This window comes from Miscanthus floridulus, chromosome 2, assembly GCF_019320115.1.
Source record: "Miscanthus floridulus cultivar M001 chromosome 2, ASM1932011v1, whole genome shotgun sequence".
Lineage (NCBI taxonomy): Eukaryota > Viridiplantae > Streptophyta > Magnoliopsida > Poales > Poaceae > Miscanthus > Miscanthus floridulus.
In genome coordinates this window covers 49,547,624-49,570,559 of record NC_089581.1, presented here as the reverse complement: position 1 = coordinate 49,570,559, position 22,936 = coordinate 49,547,624, and the positions used below count along the sequence as shown (strand labels likewise).

The 22,936-nt window shown below is 41.5% G+C and overlaps 2 protein-coding genes and 1 long non-coding RNA gene across 9 annotated transcripts; 2 read left to right on the top strand and 1 right to left on the bottom strand.

The window, feature by feature from the left end:
- The first annotated feature begins 333 nt into the window (after positions 1-333).
- On the top strand, positions 334-10,891 carry LOC136523585 (serine/threonine-protein kinase BLUS1-like). Of its 4 annotated transcripts, none has more exons than XM_066517222.1 (22): positions 334-751; positions 2,528-2,782; positions 2,880-3,004; positions 3,092-3,136; positions 3,373-3,454; positions 3,707-3,775; positions 3,889-4,059; positions 4,142-4,207; positions 4,959-5,027; positions 5,126-5,185; positions 5,444-5,499; positions 5,688-5,954; positions 6,456-6,589; positions 7,068-7,162; positions 7,265-7,309; positions 7,380-7,439; positions 9,257-9,358; positions 9,456-9,507; positions 9,583-9,635; positions 9,764-9,828; positions 10,120-10,171; positions 10,285-10,891. In XM_066517222.1, the coding sequence occupies exons 1-22, from the start codon at positions 536-538 to the stop codon at positions 10,360-10,362; spliced, it is 2,217 nt and encodes a 738-aa protein (XP_066373319.1). In that variant the 5' UTR covers positions 334-535; the 3' UTR covers positions 10,363-10,891. The 4 variants fall into 4 exon arrangements, with proteins under 4 accessions (XP_066373319.1, XP_066373315.1, XP_066373324.1 ...); XM_066517218.1 differs by having other exon boundaries at positions 5,126-5,194; XM_066517227.1 differs by lacking the exon at positions 9,257-9,358 and having other exon boundaries at positions 5,126-5,194.
- Positions 10,892-12,539: 1,648 nt separating this feature from the next.
- On the bottom strand, positions 12,540-15,467 carry LOC136538736 (DNA excision repair protein ERCC-1-like). Of its 3 annotated transcripts, none has more exons than XM_066530697.1 (10): positions 15,172-15,467; positions 15,016-15,085; positions 14,801-14,904; positions 14,662-14,730; positions 14,385-14,484; positions 14,204-14,280; positions 13,750-13,849; positions 13,389-13,460; positions 13,146-13,214; positions 12,540-13,016 (listed from the first exon to the last, which is right to left on the bottom strand). In XM_066530697.1, the coding sequence occupies exons 1-10, from the start codon at positions 15,441-15,443 to the stop codon at positions 12,705-12,707; spliced, it is 1,245 nt and encodes a 414-aa protein (XP_066386794.1). In that variant the 5' UTR covers positions 15,444-15,467; the 3' UTR covers positions 12,540-12,704. The 3 variants fall into 3 exon arrangements, with proteins under 3 accessions (XP_066386794.1, XP_066386795.1, XP_066386796.1); XM_066530699.1 differs by having other exon boundaries at positions 12,853-13,016; positions 13,124-13,214; XM_066530698.1 differs by lacking the exon at positions 14,662-14,730.
- Positions 15,468-19,635: 4,168 nt separating this feature from the next.
- Positions 19,636-21,696, top strand: LOC136538735 (uncharacterized). Of its 2 annotated transcripts, XR_010779449.1 has the most exons (4): positions 19,636-19,770; positions 19,901-20,182; positions 20,342-20,407; positions 21,458-21,696. It is a non-coding gene; the product is annotated as an uncharacterized lncRNA (long non-coding RNA). The 2 variants fall into 2 exon arrangements; XR_010779448.1 differs by lacking the exon at positions 19,901-20,182 and having other exon boundaries at positions 19,651-19,770.
- The last annotated feature ends 1,240 nt before the right edge of the window (positions 21,697-22,936 follow it).

Below are 22,936 nucleotides of genomic sequence, written 5' to 3'. Positions count from 1 at the left end.
TTCTCGTTTATATACAGAAAAACATTCGCTGACAAGTCGTACAACTCCTTTCCGCAGACAATCCCATGCTATGACCAGCATCGAGAGGCGGAGATCTACGGGGCAGTCGGCGTCTCGGCGACACGCGCCTCCCTTGAAGGCACCCGCCTTTTGCCCCACTGCTAACGGGACCCAGCAGTACGAGGGCCCACTTGTCATTGTGCCATACTCTCTGTACCAGCACATCGCCGCAGGTCGGTCCCGCACCGCACCTCTTCCCTCGCCCCCGCCACGTCACCGCCGAAATAATTAATTTCAGTCCCTTTACGACCTCGTTTCCCAAGCGTCCTTCCGTTCGCTATCTCCTCTTCTTCCTCCCTCCTCCCCTCCCCTCTCCCCATCTCTCTTCTCTCTCTCTCTCCGTCCACGCGCGACAACGCGAGACACTGGTCAACGCCTGGGTGGCAGGCGGCTCCGGTGGGGGTGTGAGTCTAGCTCCGTCGGTTGCGCCGGAAGAACGCGGCGGGCTGCTGCCTTCGGCCCTCGGGTTCCCATCATGGGGAGGAACGGTAGCGTGAAGCGCGGGGCGTCTTCGGGCGCCGCGGGTGCTGCCGCGGGGCCGCCGTCCTTCTCTGTGAATCCCGCCGACTACCGGTTGATGGAGGAGGTGGGGTACGGTGCGCACGCCGTCGTGTACCGCGCGATCTTCCTGCCGATCAAGGGTGTTGTGGCGGTCAAGTGCCTGGATCTCGATCAGCTCAATAACAACATCGTGAGCTCCTGTGACACCTTCTCCCTCATGTAATTCGCTGGGTTTTCCTCGGTGCTCTGGCTGCGGGTGCCATCTGCTGTTTGATCTAGCGAGAGATCCGTTGGTCTATTGCAGTGGATTTAACTCTTGATTTGGTGGCTTGGAAATCGGGGCTGAATTTTGGTCCGTGTAACGCACTACGGAGATCAATTCGGACTGTGCTTGGCATCAAGTAGATACGACATCGCATTTAGGCCCAGTTCGGCTTACCTCGTATTTGGCTTTGTTTAGTTTTTTTTTTTTTTTTTTTTTTTGCCAGAACCGTATTTTTTTCACACGACAATTCAGTCAGAACCGTGTGTTTTTCAGCTAGTTTGAGCCAAAATTCTACCAACCGAAGCCTTAAGGCTCCGTTGAAAAGACCAACCGAGGCATGTACCTGCATTTTAGCTTTTTTGGGGCAGTTATTATTTTGCATGGTATATTGTGGGCGTGGGCGCTTGAGATGGAGAGTTCAAATATTTTCTTGGGAGTCTTTTACTTAGTGTGACTGGAAGGTGCGGGTTTGAGTCGCGGTTTCCTCGCATTGCACAGGCGATGACACCGCGCATAGAGCGGAAGCTCTCCACACTGGGTACGCCCTTTAGTCTTTTACTTAGTGTGCTTGTCACCTTGGGAGCTTTCAACTAAAAACTGCTGAAGAGTTCTATGCCAGTTTAGCAGTCCTATAGATAGACCACAGAGAACTTGCATTTAAAAAAAAAAAATATTATAAATAATCATTATCTTTTTGCAGAGGTGATTCGCCGTTTGTTCTTTTATCATTCTACTAGATTGTTTCTTTAATTTCTGGTATTTTATATTGCACATGGCATCATTTTCTGCACTGCACAAATTTAAGATTGTATATTTGGACAGTGATTCTATTATCTTTTGACCGTGTACATTTTATTGATACGATGAGCTGTTGATGATAAGCTAGCATGATATTAGGCATAGATTGTTCTACTTGATATCTCAGATCAGTGCTCATTGTTGAGGCTGTGTCCCTACTCCCTAAGTACTAGTTTGATGCTTGTTTAAGCACAGACTTTCTAATTTTGTTCCACCCAAGCTTTCATATTTTGGGTTGGTAGCAGATCGCATTGGTTCAACTCATCCTAAATAGTATGAGAGTACTGTACATTTGGGGCACAATAGACGTCTAGTAACATAATTTCAAAATCCAAAACTTGTAAAATGTCTGTCTAAAAGCACCTTTTTATGCTATCGCCTTCTATTTTTAGCTATTAGTTCACTGGAATATTAGATGGACTTGTTCCTTTTACTAATACTGACTGTGCTTTCTTCTCAACACTCCATTCACTGGTGAGCTGGCAGGCAATTGCTTCTTTGCCAATGGAAGCCAGTCACTTTATGGTCTCACGCAGATCATTATCTGCAAATAATGCGTCACAATTCTCCTTGTTATCCACCTTTTGTGGCTGTTGCTATTCTTATTCATCTCTAGCAACTTGCGGTAGTTCATTTTTTGGCATTTTTGCATTTGTTTTTGAAACTTCCGCTGTGGTATGTGGTAATGTAATCATAACATAGCTTTGAAGTGGCATCCTCCTCGCCCTCTAATCCACTGTAAAGCAGAAACACTATCAAGGTTTTGGAATGCCAAAGTTGTGCAAACTTTTCTAAGGCTGAATGAGTGGCATGTCTTCACTGCTTGGTGTCAATTGACACTTTATTTTTCCTTATGAAAGGCATAAATGAATTTTGTTCTTACCACTGTTACATTATTTGTAGGATGAAATACAAAGGGAGGCTCAAATAATGAGCTTGATAGATCATCCTAATGTCATCAGGGCTTACTGCTCTTTTGTTGTGGAGCACAGCCTTTGGGTGATAATGCCGTTCATGACAGAGGGTTCTTGTTTACACTTAATGAAGATCTCATACCAGGAAGGTTTTGATGAGCCGGTCATTGGCTCCATTTTAAAGGAAACTCTTAAGGCTTTGGATTACCTTCACCGGCAGGGTCAAATACATCGTGATGTCAAGGTTAGCATTAGTAGAATATTTTTGGGTAGAAAGTGTAGTCATTTGATGTATTTGTTAGTCATTGTTGTTTATTTTTGCTCAATTCGGCACTGTACAGGCTGGTAATATCCTTATCGATGGTGCTGGGGTAGTGAAGCTTGGAGACTTTGGTGTTTCTGCTTGTATGTTTGATAGAGGTGATAGGCAAAGATCTAGGAATACATTTGTAGGAACACCATGCTGGTAACTTCTTAACCAAATTTCTATAAATATATTTGTATAACTAGATCATATTTTTACATGTTTTTCTTTTTTGAATTTTCTATGTAGGATGGCTCCAGAAGTGCTCCAACCTGGCACTGGATATAATTTCAAGTATGTTAGCTGTGTATATATCTGTAATTTATTTCCACGTAAGACATGCCAGGATTTATCCTAGGAATTGACATTAATGCCTAAAGATTACCTTTCTCCGTGAATTGCTTTATATATGGCCTTCCTCTTGCATCTAAACAGATCTAGTGTTACCTTTTTTCATGGCTGTTTGTTTGGCCTTTTGTATGTCAATCGGTAGACACTATTAATTCACACCCATTCTCATTTTTGCACAGAGCTGACATATGGTCATTTGGAATCACTGCTCTTGAACTAGCACATGGCCATGCTCCATTTTCGAAATACCCCCCTATGAAGGTAATGCTTTGGCCTGCGCATTTGGTTCTGATTTTTTATTGTTGTGCTAATAGATGTTGTAATAAATATTCCAAATACCCCGCGACATGTAGCAAATTGCAATAAGTCTTCAATTATTACCACTTACCTGTTAACCCTGTATGACCCAGCCCATAATCTAACTGGTGGTAGATGGTCTCATGGGATCATCTAGTTATTCCCTACCTAACAACACAGGCAACCCTATATATTAAACTTGTACTTTGGTTGTAGGTTCTTCTCATGACCCTCCAGAATGCACCACCTGGTCTTGATTATGAACGTGACAGAAGATTCTCAAAGGTAGTACCTGTCCTTTCAGTTGATTATCTGTTATGAACCATTTATGTGGTTAGCTACAGTAGGTTGTGTTCTATTGTTTACCTATCTAAGTAGGCATTTTCAGTTGTGACCAGTCATTTAAAGAGATGGTTGCAATGTGCTTGGTCAAAGATCAAACAAAGAGACCAACAGCTGAAAAGTTGCTAAAGCATTCATTTTTCAAAAATGCAAAGCCTCCAGAGTTGACTATTAAGAGTATCTTATCTGGTTTACCTCCTCTCTGGGACCGTGTAAAGGCTCTCCAGGTATGCTGCCTTATTTAATGTTATCATGAAATACCCCTCCCTGATCATGGAAAATGTAGCTGAATTTTCCGTGTACCTCCAGCTTAAAGATGCAGCACAATTGGCTTTGAAGAAAATGCCTTCTTCTGAACAGGAGGCCCTCTCCCTGGTTTGTGACATACCCTTCCTCATTTTTATATTCTGTTTGGTACTCTTCTTAATATTCCGAGTTCCTTTTCTATTTTTAATCATCATCATTACAGTACTGCTCTGGCTACATTAGAGTTACGAGTTGAAAGTTCACCTTTGTTTAGTGTGCATGTGTTCTTTTGGTAAACAGGATTCATCAGTTCTGCATTGTTAACATACCATGTGAAGTCAGATCTTGCATGAAGTTAATTGTATACATGGCACCTTTCGACTGTGATAGTTTTGGTTGAACATGTATTATGATTAATTGGTAATGTTTATGAAAAGTTATTAACTGCATGATAGACAGCAATAGTCCAACAATTTCAGTACCATATAACAAAATATTTGCTGATATACTACCTGTCTATGATATACTTCCAAATAATTTGTTAACAAGTTGACTGTTAAGCATTGAAAAGGCTAACAACATAAGAATAATACATGTATGTCATGTCTAAATGGTAGGCATTCACTGTACTAGGAACATTGGGGTATGGATACATCTCAGAAACCTTTTGAAGTTCCTTTTCTCATGTATTGTTCACTTATCTGGTTCAGTCTCCATACAAATGTGTAATGCTGAGTATTTGCCCCTACATGGTACATGCTATTCTGTAAATAGTCACGTGTCACATATATTAGCAGCATTCCTTTTGTTGTAGAATTTGGGTAAATGCCATGGCTATTTTAATAGCCTTCTTATCATAAAACTGAATGGATTCATACAGAGTGAATATCAACGCGGTGTTAGTGCATGGAACTTTGATATCGAGGATCTCAAGGCTCAAGCATCATTGGTAATACTTCTACACTGGTTCCCTTTTCCAATATAGACCTCATTTTCATTTGACCTTCCATCCACTCACAATTATCATTAAACTGGCTAAATTTACAGATTCATGATGATGAGCCACCGGAAATAAAAGAAGACGAGGACATTGCAAGAAACATTGAGGTTGAAAAGGTCTAGTAGATTATTATTTTTTTCTATGGAAGTTATTTGATTATTATCTTTAGAAAGCTTGAACATTATTTCCAAAAGAAATATTTACAAAATATGTTGCAGAGTTGGCATGTGCTCATCTTTGCAATAGAACTCTTGAGTTTCTTAATGTTGATTACTTACCTTGTTTCAAAGTCGTAATTTTGTTAGGTTGAAGCAAAATGCAATTGAATATCTGTATATAACTGTCACTTTTTGGTCCTTCAACAGGATTTATCTTCACGGAACCATTTGGGAAAGTCATCTTCAAATGAATGCAACTCCAGGTAAAGCCAAATAATTTTTAGCATCTTCTAGTGACTGACATTTTAATAGCTCTAGAAGTTCAGCTTCTATCCTGTGGATTTAAGTAGGATGCTATCGATATGGAATGATCAGTATTCTTGACAGTTGATATTATATTGTTTTAAACTATAGTGTTTGTGGTGAAATGTATTGTTTTGATATATTTCAGGCAGCGAGCCTTTGCCAGCACTTTAAATTCGGATGGAAACAGCCCCACCACAAACGAAGCTTTTGATTTTGATTTTGATTTTAGCGATGCTGACACTACAAGAAGGGCTGATGGATATGAAAGCAACATAAGAGAGAATGATTCATTGCCCTCTACATCAAAGCGAGATCCAGAGTCGAATCATTGGACAAATGACGTTGGGCAGAGACAACTGACTTCTGGTGGGAGCAATAGCTCAGCAGCTGAAAGGGGCTATGGTTTTGAGAGGTGTACTATCTATTCAAGTTTTTTGTTTTTATAAGAGTGTTTTAGGTTTCTATTTTTGTTCTGTAACGTATGATCTGCAGTGACTGAATGGAGTGACTTTTAAATGAAAATGCTTCGCGATTTTATTTTATTCTGATTTGTCATTATTGTTCTATTATAATGTATGTTTTTTAGGTAAATTCTAGTATATTTTGTAAATTTAGCCTATAATTTTATGAATGTGCATCAAATAAAGTGGAGAATCTCAGTTAATTTGTTTACATTCTCACTAATTATTGCTGCCAGAATTTCCTGAATTAACTGTTTATCTTGGTGTAGCAGTTCCTTTTTTATTAAATCTTGTTATGGTAGTAAAGTGCTTATTTGTAGACCAGGCATATGCTTCTTAATGTATATAATGGTTATTATTGCATTTTTATTTCCAAAGAAACTTTGGGCATGGTTAATGGACTGTCATTATTTAGTTATGCTGAGTGCTTATTACTGTTTGGTGCATGACAGGGATGCAGCTGTGCAAATGATATCTGACAAACAAAGAAGTGAGATGAGAAAAACAGCAAGCCTTAGTGGTCCACTTTCACTGCCAACTCGTGCTTCTGCAAATAGTTTGTCAGCTCCTATTCGATCTTCAGGAGGTATGAGTGTCCACCTAATTATCACTGCAAATTTTCATTGGTTTAACTACTAGTGTACATAGAAAATATGCGCTGGCAGTCTGGCACTGCTGTAGGTTTTCTATATTTATGTCTTGTCCAGCCCATTAGAGCGACGCAATGGTGCAGCCCCAGGCCATGCTAGGGCAGGCACAATATTCATGTGTGGTACTGCATGGTACAGTTCATGTCAACCCTAGGATATGCTTTGTTGGTTAGAAACAAGATAAATTTGAATTGTTTCCTTAATTCTATATATTAATTCTTAAGAGTATAGTTTCCCCTTTATGTATGAGGACAGGATTGTTTCTTTTTTAATTAAGTGATAAATAGATTTAGAGTTCCTACCTCCGTGCCCATGTGGTCACCTGCTTTGGTACTAAATTATGCCCATGGCAATATATCTGCTGTTTGTATTTGTTGTGCCGTTTAGACATTAACCTTCTTTTGCTCATTCTAGGTTATGTAGATTCATCAGGTGACAAGTCCAAGCGAAGTGTAGTAGAGATTAAAGGCCGCTTTTCAGTAACATCTGAGAATGTCGATCTTGCAAAGGTAAGTGAACTGGGTGGATATACAATTGAACTTAACATTACTCTTTTCTTAAATTGAGTAGAAAATTTTCAGGAGTCAATTTTATAAATCTTTACTTTGCAGGTTCAGGAAGGTCCACTTAGTAGTCTCTCCCGGAAATCACCAGAGGTGAGGTTGCTGCCATTTAGATGATGGTTATCGCAGTCATGAATTCGTGGTTAACTCTTGGTTTTCTCAGGGTTCACTGCTAAGAAAATCTGCCAGCACTGGTGATTGTTTGGTTAATCCTAAGCTGATGGTATAACCCTTTCTTTTCCATGATTGTGTTTGTTCTAATTTCCCCAGAAAATTGCAATAAATATTTTTTTTTTGTGGAGAAAAGAAAATTGCATACATCCATTGCAGCATTTGAGTTTTTGAGATGGGAAACGAGCCCTAAAAATATCGAATTGAAGACATTAAATCTCAGACCTACTAATTATTGCCCTTCTACCATTTCTTTAGATCAATTTGCGAATTGATTATTGCTCAATAGTACCTCATATTAATTGATGGATACTTGAAGGGCATTTGCTGGTTCTCAGACTTCTGATGGGAAACTTCCCATCAGAAGCTCCAACCTGTTCGTCGCAACATGGATCGACAATTACTGCAATATCCGAAAATATATTCTGCAGCATTTGAAAACTGCAATGAAAATACACAAAAAGTAGCAATACCCTATAAAGAATTAAACTGATTAATATCACCTGCTGTCTAAAGTGGGCTAAAAATCATGAGTTTGGGACCTAGCATGTTTCAGAAGAAGTAACAAAGGCTAAGATGAATCATCTTTCCACGTTAGAACACAAACATTTGGCAGTAGCAGTTGCAATGTAACAAAACCAAAGTTGCAACATATAAAAAACACAAAAAAAATAGATTCTGTTGCAACATAAGAACACATCACACACAAAAAAATGGATCTATTGTCGTCAATGATGCTTTGGAAACTTCGTAGACAAAATATTGATGTTGCAACTGTTGTTCAAAATTGTCATACTGAGTCTGAAAGTTGCAAAAAAAAAAAAAATCTACCACAACATCCGAAAGATACAATCATCACAAAAAATCATCAGATTGTGTAAAAAAAAATCTATCATATAGCGTCTTCCTCACCATACCAGGAATGATCCTCCATTGATACCTCACAGGCACAGCTGATGGGCGCTGTTACACGCTGGTCAAGCTCATGCTGGGACAGATTGCTCCGTTCACCATATATGATGTTCAGCAGTGGCTGGGTTAGGGAGGCACTTGCATCACCATTTTCATGGTCGGGGCGGAGGGAACTGGGAGTAATCAATGAAGAGCGTGGGGGATGTTGAAGGAGGCTGATAGCAGCCAAGGCGAGGCTGAGAGGCATGGTCAGATGAGACCAGAAATGGATCGATCTTTGCCTTGGCGCAGGTAGAGAGAGAGGGAGATTGAGGGAGGGAGCACATGCTACTGCAGCAGGTATTGGACCAATTTGTTGTACAAAAGATGGTTGACTGGCGTGCGAGTGCTGCAGGAGAAAACAAAAGGGGAATAATGTGTCATCCAGATGGACCTGACCAAAGAAATAGAATGAAATCAAAGAAAAGCCATAGAAAAAGAAAAAAAAATATGACAAAGTATTTACATCACAGCTGTTCACTTCACCGTTTCATCGTAGCTGACACAGTTAATGAGGAACCTGACACAGTGAAATAGATAAGGATGGAGACACCGATTTTTTTGAAGCCAGTGTGGGTGTGGAAAGCGTCTGTTATTTTATTGGCATAGGATGCTCAGGTTGCAGCATTTCCGATACTTAATAGCTCTAACATTGTTGAGTCACTTCAGTCTACGTTAACTATTGTTTTATTGCTTTCATCGGAAACTGTTTGTTCCTTATAGTTATGTTTTATAAGCCAATAAACTATTTACTAACCGTTTAGATGCATGAGATCTGTGGGGGGTTTTTTTTCGTGGGATATTTGTGAATACAGCATGTTAACCATACATTAAATAAGAGTCTGCATATTTTCTATGAATTTTGTCGAACTCGATATGACATTATCAATTTTTACAACAAAATTTTTGATATTGCAGTGTAACGCTAATCAGCTGAAGGAACTCTGCAATAGTTCAGTATCATCTTCAGTATTAATTCCCCACCTTAACAACCTTGTGCAACAGACCATGTTTCAGCAGGTCTGGAGGGATCTTTTGATGTCATCCTTCATTTCTGTTTTAAGAATTAAATCATTTGATAAAAAAATTGATTAACAATTCTCTCTCTTTACTTTAGGATCTAATCATGAACCTACTTAGTAACTTGCAACAGAATGAGAAAGTTGACGGTGAGTGTTTTTTCCTTTGTTGAAGTTGGAGTTGTTTGTTTCATTGCCTGTTAGATAAAACTCTCTTTCCTTCAGGAACACAGTCTGGAATATCTTCTCAAGTTCGAACGATGGAGAATGATAAAGTGGTACGCATCAACCTAGCTTATGATTTCAAGTGTTGACGAATGAGTTTCCAGTCATCAGTCAGTGATTCCTTCAATCAATATTTTGTTTACTATTGTTCACTGTCAATTAAAAGGTGTTTTCTGTACAGGCTGATACAGCTAACTCTGAGAAGGAACGGTCATTACTTGTTAATATTTCAGAATTACAGTCTAGGTATGCCCACTTATGCACAAGTGATGTTACATAAAATTCCAATGGTAAATATCTCAGGAACAGTTATGGCAACTTTACAACCCCATATCACATTTATTTTTTTGTTATGGCACCACTTCTATTTTGTTTTGGCAACCGCAGTTGAGTAGCTGATCTTAGGAACATAATTTCACTATCAAATTGAATCAATTCTTTTAGTATGTTATTTTGAACATGCATATTGTTTGCAAAGACCACTTGTATTTATTGCTAGAATCACCAAAAGTTATTTACCTCTTTTTTCCTTTGCAGGATGATAACATTGACTGATGAACTAATTGCGGCTAAGCTAAAACATGTTCAGGTCAGTACCATTGTCTCATTTTACTATTTTTTTTATATCAATCATTACCGAAAAAAAAATGGTGACATGGTGGCATTTGGATTCTGATTCTTGTTTCCCTATGGTATTTTCAGTTGCAGCAAGAGCTAAATGCATTGTACTGCCGAGAAGAAATTGAGGATTTTAGGGATGAGGATAACGAAGAAACATAATTGAGGATCCATGCCGTATAAATTACCAGCCTCTCCCTGAGACGTACGAATTACCTGCCTCTCGCTGAGGTTACGGGAGAACAAGAGAAGGAAAACGGGAGAACAAGAGAAGGAAAGTTGTGGTGCCGCAAATATTTGATGGATCTAGAGACTAGCTGTGGTTCTATGGAATTTGTTCTTTGAAGGTTGTGACCCTGGCCTGCTGCCATCAGTGTGTATAACCGTCTTTCTTTTAGTTACCTTTTTTTTCATTAGTTCGAGGTGTTTTTTTAGTGACCACAAGATTGAGGCGTGGTCATGCTGCTATTTCGGCCATACCTATCATTGGAAGTAGCTGTGATTATGTAGTCCGTAGGCTACCGGGTGGATATGTATGCAGAACTGCAGAAGACTGCATAATAAATTGTATTTTATCCAGCAATAGGATGTATATTAAATATTGGCGCATTCGAAGATATTGTATAATATAGGGCTAATTCGCAAACATCCAAACAGAGTTGTTTGCATATATCAAATAAAGTATGCGTTTACTCAATTTGTCACTGTCACCGTGTTACGTACTAGATTGTTTTACTGGCATTACAACCTGTTACATGCTCTGGGTAAATCTTGTCTATAATTGATCTACAGTATTTGTTTTAACATTGGAAATCGAGCACATGAAGTGATTTTTCTCTTTTTATTTCTCACTTTCTTTTCTTTTCCTCCTTTTTTACTCAAGCTCGAAAGGATGATATGGCCACTCATTGGGGTGGCAATCGCCGGCTGCTCTAACTAACGAAATTAGATCTCCGGCCATTATTTTCAGACATGAGACTGCTTAGGTAAAGAAGATTATGTTACGAAGGTTCTAGGTGTGAGCTAGGGTACCGAGGATAACAGTCATATCAAGAGTATCAAACCCTTCAAGATTACATTCAGACACTTCAAGTGCAACCAAATACTAAAGATTCCTCGCTTAACTTATAAACCGTACTTTTTCAGCCAACAAACATTATTTTTCTCTCATAATAAATCAGCCAATAGTACTTTCAGCCATGACTTATCAGCCAAACGAACAGGGCATATATTTGGGGAAGCAACAACTATACATCAACAAAGTTCTACAACTTTCCCTTAAAAAATGTGCAGCCCCCCGGCTCCTTTTATCTGTATTTGGGACTCTAAATGTTCCAATAAAGTCAGTGTTTTTGCTTGGTTCTTATGGATAGGCTAAATACAAGCAACGTTCTCAAAAGGAAAAAACACAAGCTCGAAGGCAACAATTACAATTATTACCCTGTTCGTTTGATCGTATCAACCATACTTATCAGCCATGATACAGTGTTTTTCTCTCACAACAAAACAACATCAGCTGGCTTATAAGCCACAGAAACGATCAAGCGAACAAGGTGTATGTCCTATGTAATAACAATGTTGAAGAGACGGCTTTCCACGTGTTCTTTAGCTGTTCTTGGAGATTCCTAGGTATTCATTGGAACCTTACAAGTGATTTTTTCTAAATGATGATGCAAGCAAAGCCGAAACCCCTTCTTCATGGAGATCTTCATCATTGGCTCCTGGCATATCTGGAAGCAGAGAAATAACTTCATCTTCGACAGAGGAAGTCCCTCCTTTATCTCTTGGAAAACCTCCTTTTAGCGCCTCCTTACTTTGTACAGTTTTTTTCTCTTTTTGAAAATTAATAAAAATCTCTTACGGTGGGGGTCTCTCCTGCTTTATTTTCGGGGTAAAAAAAAGGATAACAGTCATGATGTCAAGTTATTTCGTCCATGATTGGTGGTTTGGTATAAATTATGATATGTTTTTTTTTGGAATGAAAAAAATAAAACTGTTGGTAGAATGTTACAAAACTATTAAACTAGATTTTCAATGCTCAATTTTTTAGATATTGTTAGGACTTAAGGTTCAAGATGCTCTGACCCCTCTTCAGCCTAAAAAACAAATATGACGCGAGTAGCTGCCTAGCACGCCGCGGGAAATACTGGTGCCGCACGCGCAAATCGGCAGCCTAATCACTTCGGCAAGGGTTCGGCAAGTCCGCGACGTTCGGCCTCGTGAAGGGCAGACGAATCACGATCCGAGGTAGCTGCGTGCCCTTGCATTCATTTTACTTGCACAAAATTTTTGCATCGCCTTGTCATTTCTTCTCACAAGAGGAAGCAAAAGGATTTGTTACGTGCTAGAACATTTTCCATGCTTCTGAAGTTCTGAGGGTCAATAGTTACAAGGGGGGACATACATAGGAAAATTTCTGCAAGTACAGCAGCAACAACAACAAGCACCTAACAGGAAGGCACAAACTAGCATTTCTCCAGTACCGTTAACATCCTACTGCTAATCTAGTCTCTCACCCTGTCAGCTTCCATGGTTGAGCTGCTAGTACTTTCACCGGCCTCGTTTGCTGCATAGCGGCCCTGGCTGCGGATCTTCTCTGAATACTTAGCAAAGGCAGCGGTAAGGGCTGACCTTACATCAGAGCCTTTCTTCTTCTTCGACGCATCTGGCTTTTCTACCGCATCTTGCAAACTGTCATCTGTAGAAGAAGGTTGACCTTTTGCTTTCTCTCGGTCAGGGGTATCGGGTACTACAAGGTTTGGTCGGGCTGAAACCCGTTTGAATGGCTCATGAAAGGTGTCATAGAGTCGCTTTACCTACAACAGTTGAACATATATACACACATATTAAGCCAGGGAAACAGGGTTCGGCAGGAAAAAAAAACTCAAAATAGGGAGTTTGCGGTTTCTGTCAAAGGGATAACCAGTGTGTGCACGTTGTAGTACCTTCCGCTCACCAATTCCTGGGCATCGAGCCAGCTCCTCCATAGAAGCATTCATGATTTGTGAGAGTGACTGCAGATACATGAAGAACAATACCATTTATATGATGCATATTTATTTGCTGGATTTCTTGTGTTAATGCTACTGCCATATTGAAGTGCCAAAACAGAACATATTGCCAGACAAGTATACTTATGGAGGAAGTTGTAAGGCTTACAGGTCAGGGCGATTCTTTGTCCAACTTACCCCAAAAGATGAACCAAGTGTGACAACATCTGTTTTATTAACATGCCGAATGGATGTAAGCGCGTGTGTCAACTGCAATTATCCAAAACTATACGTAAAAATATAAACAAGGCACTGAGACTTTAATAGTTGATAAAATATTTCACTACCATCAACCCAAAAGGGCAGAACAGAGAGAGCTGTATTGAAACCATTCGCAATGCCAATGCTAGAAACATGGTTTGAAATAGAGAGAGCGCCACAGGGGTATATTTCTTGCAAATCGTAATAGCGCTATTTAATACCAGTTTTTCTGATCAACCAATGACATAGATCATTAAATTATCTTATTCCTGAGAGGGTTCCCAGGAAGCATATATACCCGTGATAGATAGTCGTTATCCATGTGCTCACGAATAATGTCAGCTGGCTTGTTTTCATATACTTTAATAGTCTCCAAGTACCGACCACATTCCTCCAGGCTACAAGAGAGAACAGTTTGTTCAGACAACTTACTCTTCAATCTTTATAACCATATTTACATCATCAATTCATCATGCAATTGTTACGGAACTTCTCTGATTTGTGTGATGGAGGACCATTTAATTCTTTTCTAGAAAAAACAAAGACAAATATGTGCAATTATTTTAGTTGAATATTAGATGATAAATAAGATTCGTTTGGATGCAATAAAAAAAGACCCAGCACAAGGTGATCCCAGAACTATATTCATATTTATGTAGAACTGATATAACAATACAGGACGGTTCACAAAGAACAGGACCAAAAAAACATTTACTGAATCCAAGCACATTAGAGTTACTATGGGAAAATACCTCCAACCGCACAAGAGGGTGCAGTCATGAAGCAGCGCTGTTCTTGTAATTTCATGCAAAGGCTTGATTACATCTTCCTATGAACAGTGAAAACGCTAGATTTTTAAGTTGAGAGTTGAGATGCTTCAAAGTGAATTTACTATGGCAAAGCAAGTATGTTGGTCAAGTGACTGAAACTTACAACATCAACATGGCACAAGATGACACTCAGCCTGAAATTCTTCTGCAGCTCTCTTATCCGATAGTACAAGTAGTCTGGATGTAGAAGATGGTACCTGATACTGCATCCATAACAACAGAAACAGAACAGTAAAAATCACAGAACAACAACGGTGCCTCAACAAACACACTCTACGGCACCATTTTGTCCTAACACTAATCAACATTGAAAATCGCTACAATACAGCACAGCACAGAGAAGTAAAACCAGAGAATTTTTTCTCACAACAAAAGAATACCTCATGGCACTGTCTAATAATATACAGGCAGGAAAATGATGCCTCCTGGTAGATGCACATTCAACCAATCTACACAAGTCCAATTCAGAATTTCTAAAGACTGGCACTGAAGACACGATAAGACGCAGAGAGTGCTAACCTTAAGTACAAGGCACATGATGACTGCCCAAGCACGTAGTCCGGCACGACTTCTGCGAACGTCCACCTAGCATTCCTGATGTGCTTCAGCAGAGGGTTCCCTCTCTGCCGAACAAGAATGAACAAAAGACACGAAATTTGCTATAGAATAAGGGGACAGGAACCTGAAAACAAGAAGTCAAAAGTGTCATGGTGCCAGAAATCACACCCCAGTACCTGCCTATGACTGACTAGAATGGCGTTCTTGCTCTGGGGCGTCGACGCTGAGGGGCTAGCCTGAGGCGGCCTGCGCCAGGAAACCCAACACGTCAGAGTCGAGGCCGGCGTCGAAGGTATTGAGAAGAGTAAGAGAGGGAGGACAGTATAAGGTACCTCGGGGTGGTGGTGGTGGGCTGGGGAGGCGGCGGCGGAGGGGAGTAGAACTCGGAGGACTTGAGGAAGGAGAAAGCCTGCGAGAACGATCCCGAGGACGACGACGAGGATGAAGCGGCGGCGGAGCTGGCTAGAGGAGGGTTGTAGGAGGCCGGCTTCGTGGAAGAGGAGGAGGCGCCGGTGCCGAAGACCTCCTGATAGGACGGGATCTTGATGAGGTTCTTACCGGGCTGCCCCTCCGGCGGCGCCAGCTGCTCTCTTCCTCCTTCCATGGCAGCGCGGGAGACCGAGAGGCGTCGCCGTACGCGGACGGCCGGGCGGGGAGTAGCGACACGCGAGTCTGACCGTCGCTGCCTGCACGGAACCTGTGTGGGCCGGGCCGCCCGGGGATGTGAGAGTAACAGCAAAGCCCGGTGGTGGTGGGCTGGGGAGGCTTTGCTGGCTCTGTCTTTTTGGGCCGGGACCATGGGCTTCATTTGGACTAATTAGGATGGATCATCGAATCGTCGTAGCGTGTGTGATTTGGCCTTCGCCCGTCCTTATACGCTCTTGTGATTTTGCCTCCAATTGTATGGAAGTCACACACGTGGACACGTAGACCAAAGCTTCTGAAGGTGTGAAAGGGCCTTTGGTCCCTTGGTAGGACACTCTCGTGTTGCACATTTTTTTCTGGTTTTTTCTAGAAAAACTCACAATCTCTTCTTTGCGTGTGTATGGACACGCGTGTGGTGTGGATGTAAAATATGTGAGTTGTGTGTGTCCAAATTGTAACCGATAAAAAAAAAACGCTAGTTTGAAAATGAAATTTGTGTAATTGGATAATCGTTCACCTGATGGGATTGCAATCGAGTAATTGGATTTCTATTGCAAAGACTTGTCTCATTTGAAAATAAAATTTGCTGAATTATATTTGCAATCAAGCAATTTGTCATTTCAGTTTATTTGACGTGGCCTTGTTCGCTTGTCTTATGAGCCGTACTATTTCAGCGAACGATCAGTGTTTTTCTCTCACAACAAATCAGCGAACAGTATTTTCAGCCATGGCTTCTCAGCAAAGCGAACAAGGCCACAGTTATGATAGATGTTGTATATGCCCCTTCACATTTTTGAATCAATCGTTTTTTGCCATATTATGGCAACTACATGTTTCTATGCGTCATGCTTTTGTACCTTTATTATTGTTTCTGGGTGAGAATTTAGGCTAGACGATTTGGTTCGGGTGAGAATTTACCCTGTGTTCTTGATGTCCCGCCTCTATTGTGTTAGGAGCTAGCTCTGCTGCTGCATTTAGCATGGGGCTGACGAGAGCAGGAGCATGATTTTCAGAGCCGCCAAAAACTGGTGAAACCATTTTAGGTCCTAAATTTCAGATGGATTTGTTTTTTTTTACCGCTTGTTAGATTTCCCTATAGCATCAAGTCCTTAAACAACTTACCGTCAAAACCTGATGGCTCTGAAGCTGCAAATTTCACTATTAATTGTTTGTTTTATGTAACTTTAATGTGCAAATGAATCATGGGCAGTGTTTCACTATTAAGCTGCAAACTTCAGTGCTTCTAAATGCGTAAGTTCTTACATGAACCTTGTAAGAGGTCGATCTTTTTACTGGCCACGACCACGAGCGAGGTGCAGTTCGATCGAGTACCTACACTCCTGTAGGCAGAGGAGCATCATCACCACGCCCAAGGAGGTTGCCAATGGACTGCGATCTGGTCAAGGGTCACGACCGATAGTGCCTATTTGAAGATCCAACCGACCTTTTCTCCTTCCCCAAAGTGAGTGATTAAGGTGCAGTGGCATTATTTTGTCATATTTAAAACCTTGGATGCCTAGATGACGAAGTAATAAACAATATTGCATTGCCCTGTTGTCAGTATTTATTTGTGGTATGGCTCATGCACCCAATGATTTCTCCTCTATGCCTCTCCTCCCATCTCCTATCTTTGCTCCCTGTGAACAAAGTATGCATTACATGAATAGTTTTAGTGTTCCATTCCAAATTAAGAGGATCTTATGATTTAAGTCCTTGTCATGAACTCATGATTACTTGGTCGGAGAAATTGTGGTTGGGCTCACTGTATTGTTGGTATTGATCTATTTCTACACGATAATTGAAATATCCATCATTCTTTCATACGTCAAGTTGTTATAAGGCCTGCTAGCAGACCAATAAAGAATAGAGCCATTTCTATTTCCCCACTTTTAATTGAAAAACTCCCATTTTCTGAAAGACCTATACTATACATTTCTTTGCCATGAATAAGCCTTTTTTTATTGGGGTGATAAAAGAATTCACTGATTGAACTCAGCCGACATGTTGTGCCTATCCATGATAAATATGCTATTTCTATATCCAACTTAGGAGTATGTCATTTTAGGCCAACAATGCAAATACAACTTCAGTTTGCCATCTCCTTCATATATGCTAGTATTACTCAACACCTGCTTTGGTGCTTCTGCATTTGCCTCCTGTTATATGAAACGGTATACATGCATGTGCTGCTACTATTTGATTAATTTATGCCTGATTTTGTGTCCACCTTCACCATGCATATGCTTCAGAACTACGATTATTCATGCTGCTGTTTTCAGACATTTTTTTTTTTCATGTGCCGACTTTTGATAACTAAATGCTTCATACAGCCCCGACGACTACAATGGTTTTGTTGGCAGGAGACCTCATAGAAGTTGAGAACTGAGCAAAGGCCATGGCCATCACTAAATTCTCGCCATTTGGAGTGTCTGAACCACGACGGAGCACGACTGGTAAAATGCAGCCGTGGTTAGCGCCAAAGAAAATGCTCATCAATGACAAGCATCTCCAGGTACCATGCCCTTTGCTCCTCCCTTGATCTGGTAATTTGTCATGTACTCCAGACACAGTGGTTTGGTTTGGCCAAACTATTGTATGAAGTAGAATACCAAAGGATAACTTGTTAGAGGAGTCAAGGGCCTATTGGGCCTTAGCCCATTAGGGTTAATTAGTCGCTTGCTTAGGGGTCAAGTCAGACATCTCTATATAATGAGAGGAGATGTATCAATCTAGAATCAAGCAAGAGATTAAGAAGGAAATCCCTTCTCTCTTGCCGGCCGTGGGCGAAGCCCCGCGGCCGGCCTCCCCCAACGCCCTTGCAGCCCTAGCTGCCGCCGCTGTGAACAGTACCCACGGCACTATAGCGCGCCAGCCGCTGTCGTGACCCTCGGCTCTCTCCTCTCAATCCTACCAGCCCCATGCAGAATTCTCCTACAATAATAGTTATCAAGCAAGTCTTAAAATGGCACCATTCGAAGCCTTATATGGGAAAAAGTGCAGAACTCCTTTGTTTTGGAACCAAGTTGGGGAAAGAAAGGTATTTGGTCCAGATGTTATAAAAGAAGCCGAGGAACAAGTAAAAGAAATCCGAAACAACTTAAAGACAGCTTAGTCTAGACAGAAAAGTTATGCAGATAAAAGACGACGAGAGATGACTTTTGAAGTGGGAGATTTTGTATATCTTAAGGTGTCATCGTTTAGAGGTCTCAAACGATTTAATGTTAGAGGAAAGCTTGCACCAGGGTATATCGGTCCGTTCAAGGTGATTGATAGGAAAGGAGTGATAGCCTATCAGCTAGAACTGCCTTCACAGCTTTTAGGGATACATGATGTATTCCATGTATCACAATTAAAGAAGTGCTTAAGAGCCCCTAAAGAACAATTGCCTCTTGATGAACTTAATATAAGAGATGATTTGTCTTTCTCAGAACCTATCAGAATTCTGGAAACCTCAGAAAGAGTTACTCGGAACAAAAGAGTCAAAATGTGCAAAGTTCAGTGGAAGCATTATTCAGAGGAAGAAGCCACTTGGGAAAGAGAGGATGATTTGAAGACAGAGTTCCCTCATCTCTTTGACAACCTTTCTGAATCTCGAGGGCGAGATTCATCTTAAGGGGGGTAGGTTTGTAACACCCGGACTTTTTAATTTTTGCAAGTTTCTAAATTTGGATAGAACTAAAGTAGACATATGACCAAATTTGTAGTTGGAGGAAAAACTATTTACAATTAAAACTCAATTCAACATAGGCTTCAATTGTTTTGTTGCATTCATCCCGTTTGCATCTTGGTTTTATGATGTGATAACTTTCAAAACACGTTTAGGAGTCGTTTCGTGTCTCCCGGGAATTTTTCTCGTTTTTCCGGGAATTAAATTCCTTTTTCCCACAGCTTAATCTTTTTATTGAAACCTTCCAATAACCTTTTCATGAGCTCCAAACTCCATATTTTGATCATCATGTTCATAGCTATCTCCGGAAATTTTCTCAGAATTTTCTTTAATTTCTATGATTTTTCGTGGCTTAAATATGATTTCAGGAATTTCCTGGAATTATTTTTAAACAGGAAATAAATCCCGAAATTAAGAAATTCTGAAACTTTTCCAAACCCTAGGACTATATATATGCCGGTGTTCCTCTCGACGCAAGGGTTCCAGAAGTACAACCCGTTTCCACAGCCGCCACCCGTAGCCTCCTAGATCGGACGCCGAAGTTCGAAAGAGGCTAGCTTTCCGGCGAACTTTTCCGGGCAAACCGTCGCGTTCCGGCGACAACCACCACCACCCAGAGGTAGATCTCTTCTTTCTCTACGCCGTGATATATCCTATTACACGAATCCATCACCGATTGACCTGTTTCCATCTCCTTTTTGTTCTCCGGCGAACTATCTCCATTACTACCTTCTTCTCTGTGTTTGCAGGCAGCCGGCCCTGCCTTCCCTCCGGCCGGCCAAGCCAACCCCACGGTCGGCCAAGACAGCTCCCTGGACGGCCCAGCCCTGCCCTCGCGGCCACCCCCTCTCCTCCCTGTGTTCTTCTGCTGGTCTCCCAGCCGCCCAGGCCTCTGTCGGCACTGTAGCACGCGAATAGCTACAGTACCCGACCCAAGGAAGAAGAAGGATCGGATTGCAAATAAATATTTTCTGGTTTCGCGGATTAGTCCCTGATTCCTCTGCAGATTAGTCCCTGGTCTTCGGGAGGCCGTAACTTCTTCGTTTCAACTCCGTTTTTCGCGTTCTTTATATCCGCGCGATCGTAGAGACGAGTACTACTGTTTAGTATAGGTTTTATAAACTTTTAATGTGCTATGGTGTACTGTTATTTAATTGTTTTGTGGGCCCATGCTTGTTGTTTGTGCGCAGAAGGTGCCGACACCGTGAACTTCCAGGACCAGGAATTCGACACCTCTGATCCGAACCAGTTCGAAGGCAAGTGTCCTTGACCATACTTGCTCCTACTTTTGTTTTGATTTGAGTTAGTGTAGTTAGACCATTAGTTGCATGCTGAGTCATAATTTGAATCCTATGTTAGGGTTTACTAGAACTTGATGTTATCATCCTTGTAACCTGGGTTGGTTGGGTAGCTGTCTTGCTTAGCTTGCAGTCTTGGGTTGGAAAGGTTATCATTTAATATTGATTAATGATTTATGCAACTTGGGTTGGTAATGTTTATAGCAACATGGTGAATAGGAATCCGGCAGGATGGTTGGTTTTGGCGGGGGTGTGTGCCAGATTTTGGGTAAATGTTTTCTGGTGGATTGTTGGAATTGGTGGAATGGATTGTGCTCGTTCCTGCTTGGATTCTAAGGACCGGTTCATGGACAAGTAACCCGGCTTAACAGCGCAACCTCGAGGGCTATATGGCTCTGGCCCTGGCCAAGTAATTAGTTTCCTCCAAGTTATGCTACATCGGGTCGGTTTGTGTGGCACAAGAGGGGGCTTCTGCAGTGGTGTTGGTACCCACTGTTAGTGGTTAGAAACCTTAGTGAAGGTGTAAAACAGACTTGGAGGGACTTTGTAAAGGCCTTGTAGTGTGACCCCGCTGAGCACCTAGGTAGTGTGAAGCGTGATGGGGAAACATGACTCGTGGTGAAAGTGTGCAACCTCTGCAGAGTGTAAAACTGATATATCAGTCGTGCTCATGGTCAAGAGCGGCCTGAACTTCTTCTTGATTAGATGGCTCTGGTTCAGTTGGGAGGCTTGGATGGAATCCAAGTGTTGGTTTGCTTGGATGGAATCCAGGTGGGGTGCTCGGATGGGATCCGAGTGTTGGTTTCAGTGGTTCTCTGAGGAGAAGGAAGATCTCACCTAGTTAAATAGGTGCTTAAGGTTTAAGGTAATAGGTGTGTTGCTTAAGTGCTGGTCTTAACCTCTGTAAGCCTGTCCTTGTTATAAGCCTCATATCATATTTTCCCACACTTGTGGAGTACATTTCGATGTACTCACCCTTCCTCTTTGTTCCCCTGCTACCCCACCTAGGCGCTGGAGACGGTGAAGAGGAGTACATTGAAGACGGCTTCGACCCTGATGACGTGTACTAGGCTGATGCTGCCCCCGGTCGACATTCCTGTGAAGATGGAGTCCTTTCCACTGGAGTTAGAATAAAATTTATGAAATTTTCTTTCAGACCCACGGGTCATTTTGTAATGAAGTTTAAGTTTTAAGTTTCGAACAATGCAGTGATACTATCATGACGTCGTTATATGTATGAATAATTGATCCTGACATACATATGATGTGCACTCGATTTTATCCTTAAAATTGGGTGTGACAGAGTGGCTGGTAGGATTGAGAGGAGAGAGCCGAGGGTCGCGACGGCGGCTGGCGCACTACAGTACCCGCGGCGCTACAGTGCCGCGGGTACTGTTCACAGCGACGGCGGCTAGGGCTGTAAGGGCGTTGGGGGAGGCCGGCCGCGGGGCTTCGCCCACTGCCGGCAAGAGAGAAGGGATTTCCTTCTTAATCTCTTGCTTGATTCTAGATTGATACATCTCCTCTCATTATATAGAGAGGTCTGACTTGGGCCCTAAGTAAGCGACTAATTAACCCTAATGGGCTAAGGCCCAATAGGCCCTTGACTCCTCTAACATAACTGAGTCGAAATTCGGATTTTGTTGATCCATACTTAGTCGGGTCACTAAAATTATTCTACACATGCTGGTCACGGTAGGTTCATTAAAATGGTTCTCTTTTGCATATTATTAGTTTTTTAATTTGCTATTTAGTGTAAAACATATGTGCTACCTAATGTGCATGCATTACTACCTCCAGTTCTGATTTACGGATTTCTATGCATTTTACTATTTATCTAACCAGGGGATCCACACTAAGCAAGACTACTCTCGCACCTCATGCATGGAGGAGTGCTATTGCAAAGAAACAAGGCAACCCTCCAGATGTTCAGATTCAAACCGTATTGCATGCAAGTCTAACAAGGGTTATTTTTCTTTTCTTTTCTTTTGACATGTTTAGAAGTTTATCTTCATGCTGAAATCTCTGGCTATAGAGTGCTCACTGTATACGGCTATATCCTGTTGGAGCATGGATCCCCCGCTCCGCTACTTTTGTTCCGCATTTTCGCTTGCAGTCCATTTGCAGTTTGCAGCACGGCGCAACGCGGCAACGGAGGCTGCCGGGCCGGGGCTGCAAGAGCAAAAAGTTAGGTGGCATCATGGGCGGCGCGTGGGCGTGGGCCGCCGGGACCCTTCTTCTTGACTGAGATACAGGCAGCTATGCAGAGGCGTCATCGGCTCATCACAATTTTTTTTTATCTCTCGCACTGTTTCCAACAGTTTGAGGCGGTTAGCTTCTCTTATAATTCGTATTTTTCAGCTTGTTTTTTCAACCGTAATAATATTTTTTTTATAATAAATTAATTAAAATAGTATTTCATATTGTTTATTCAGCGAAGCGAACGGAACATTAATCTGATGCTCTCCCTCAATCGAGTACTCCTAC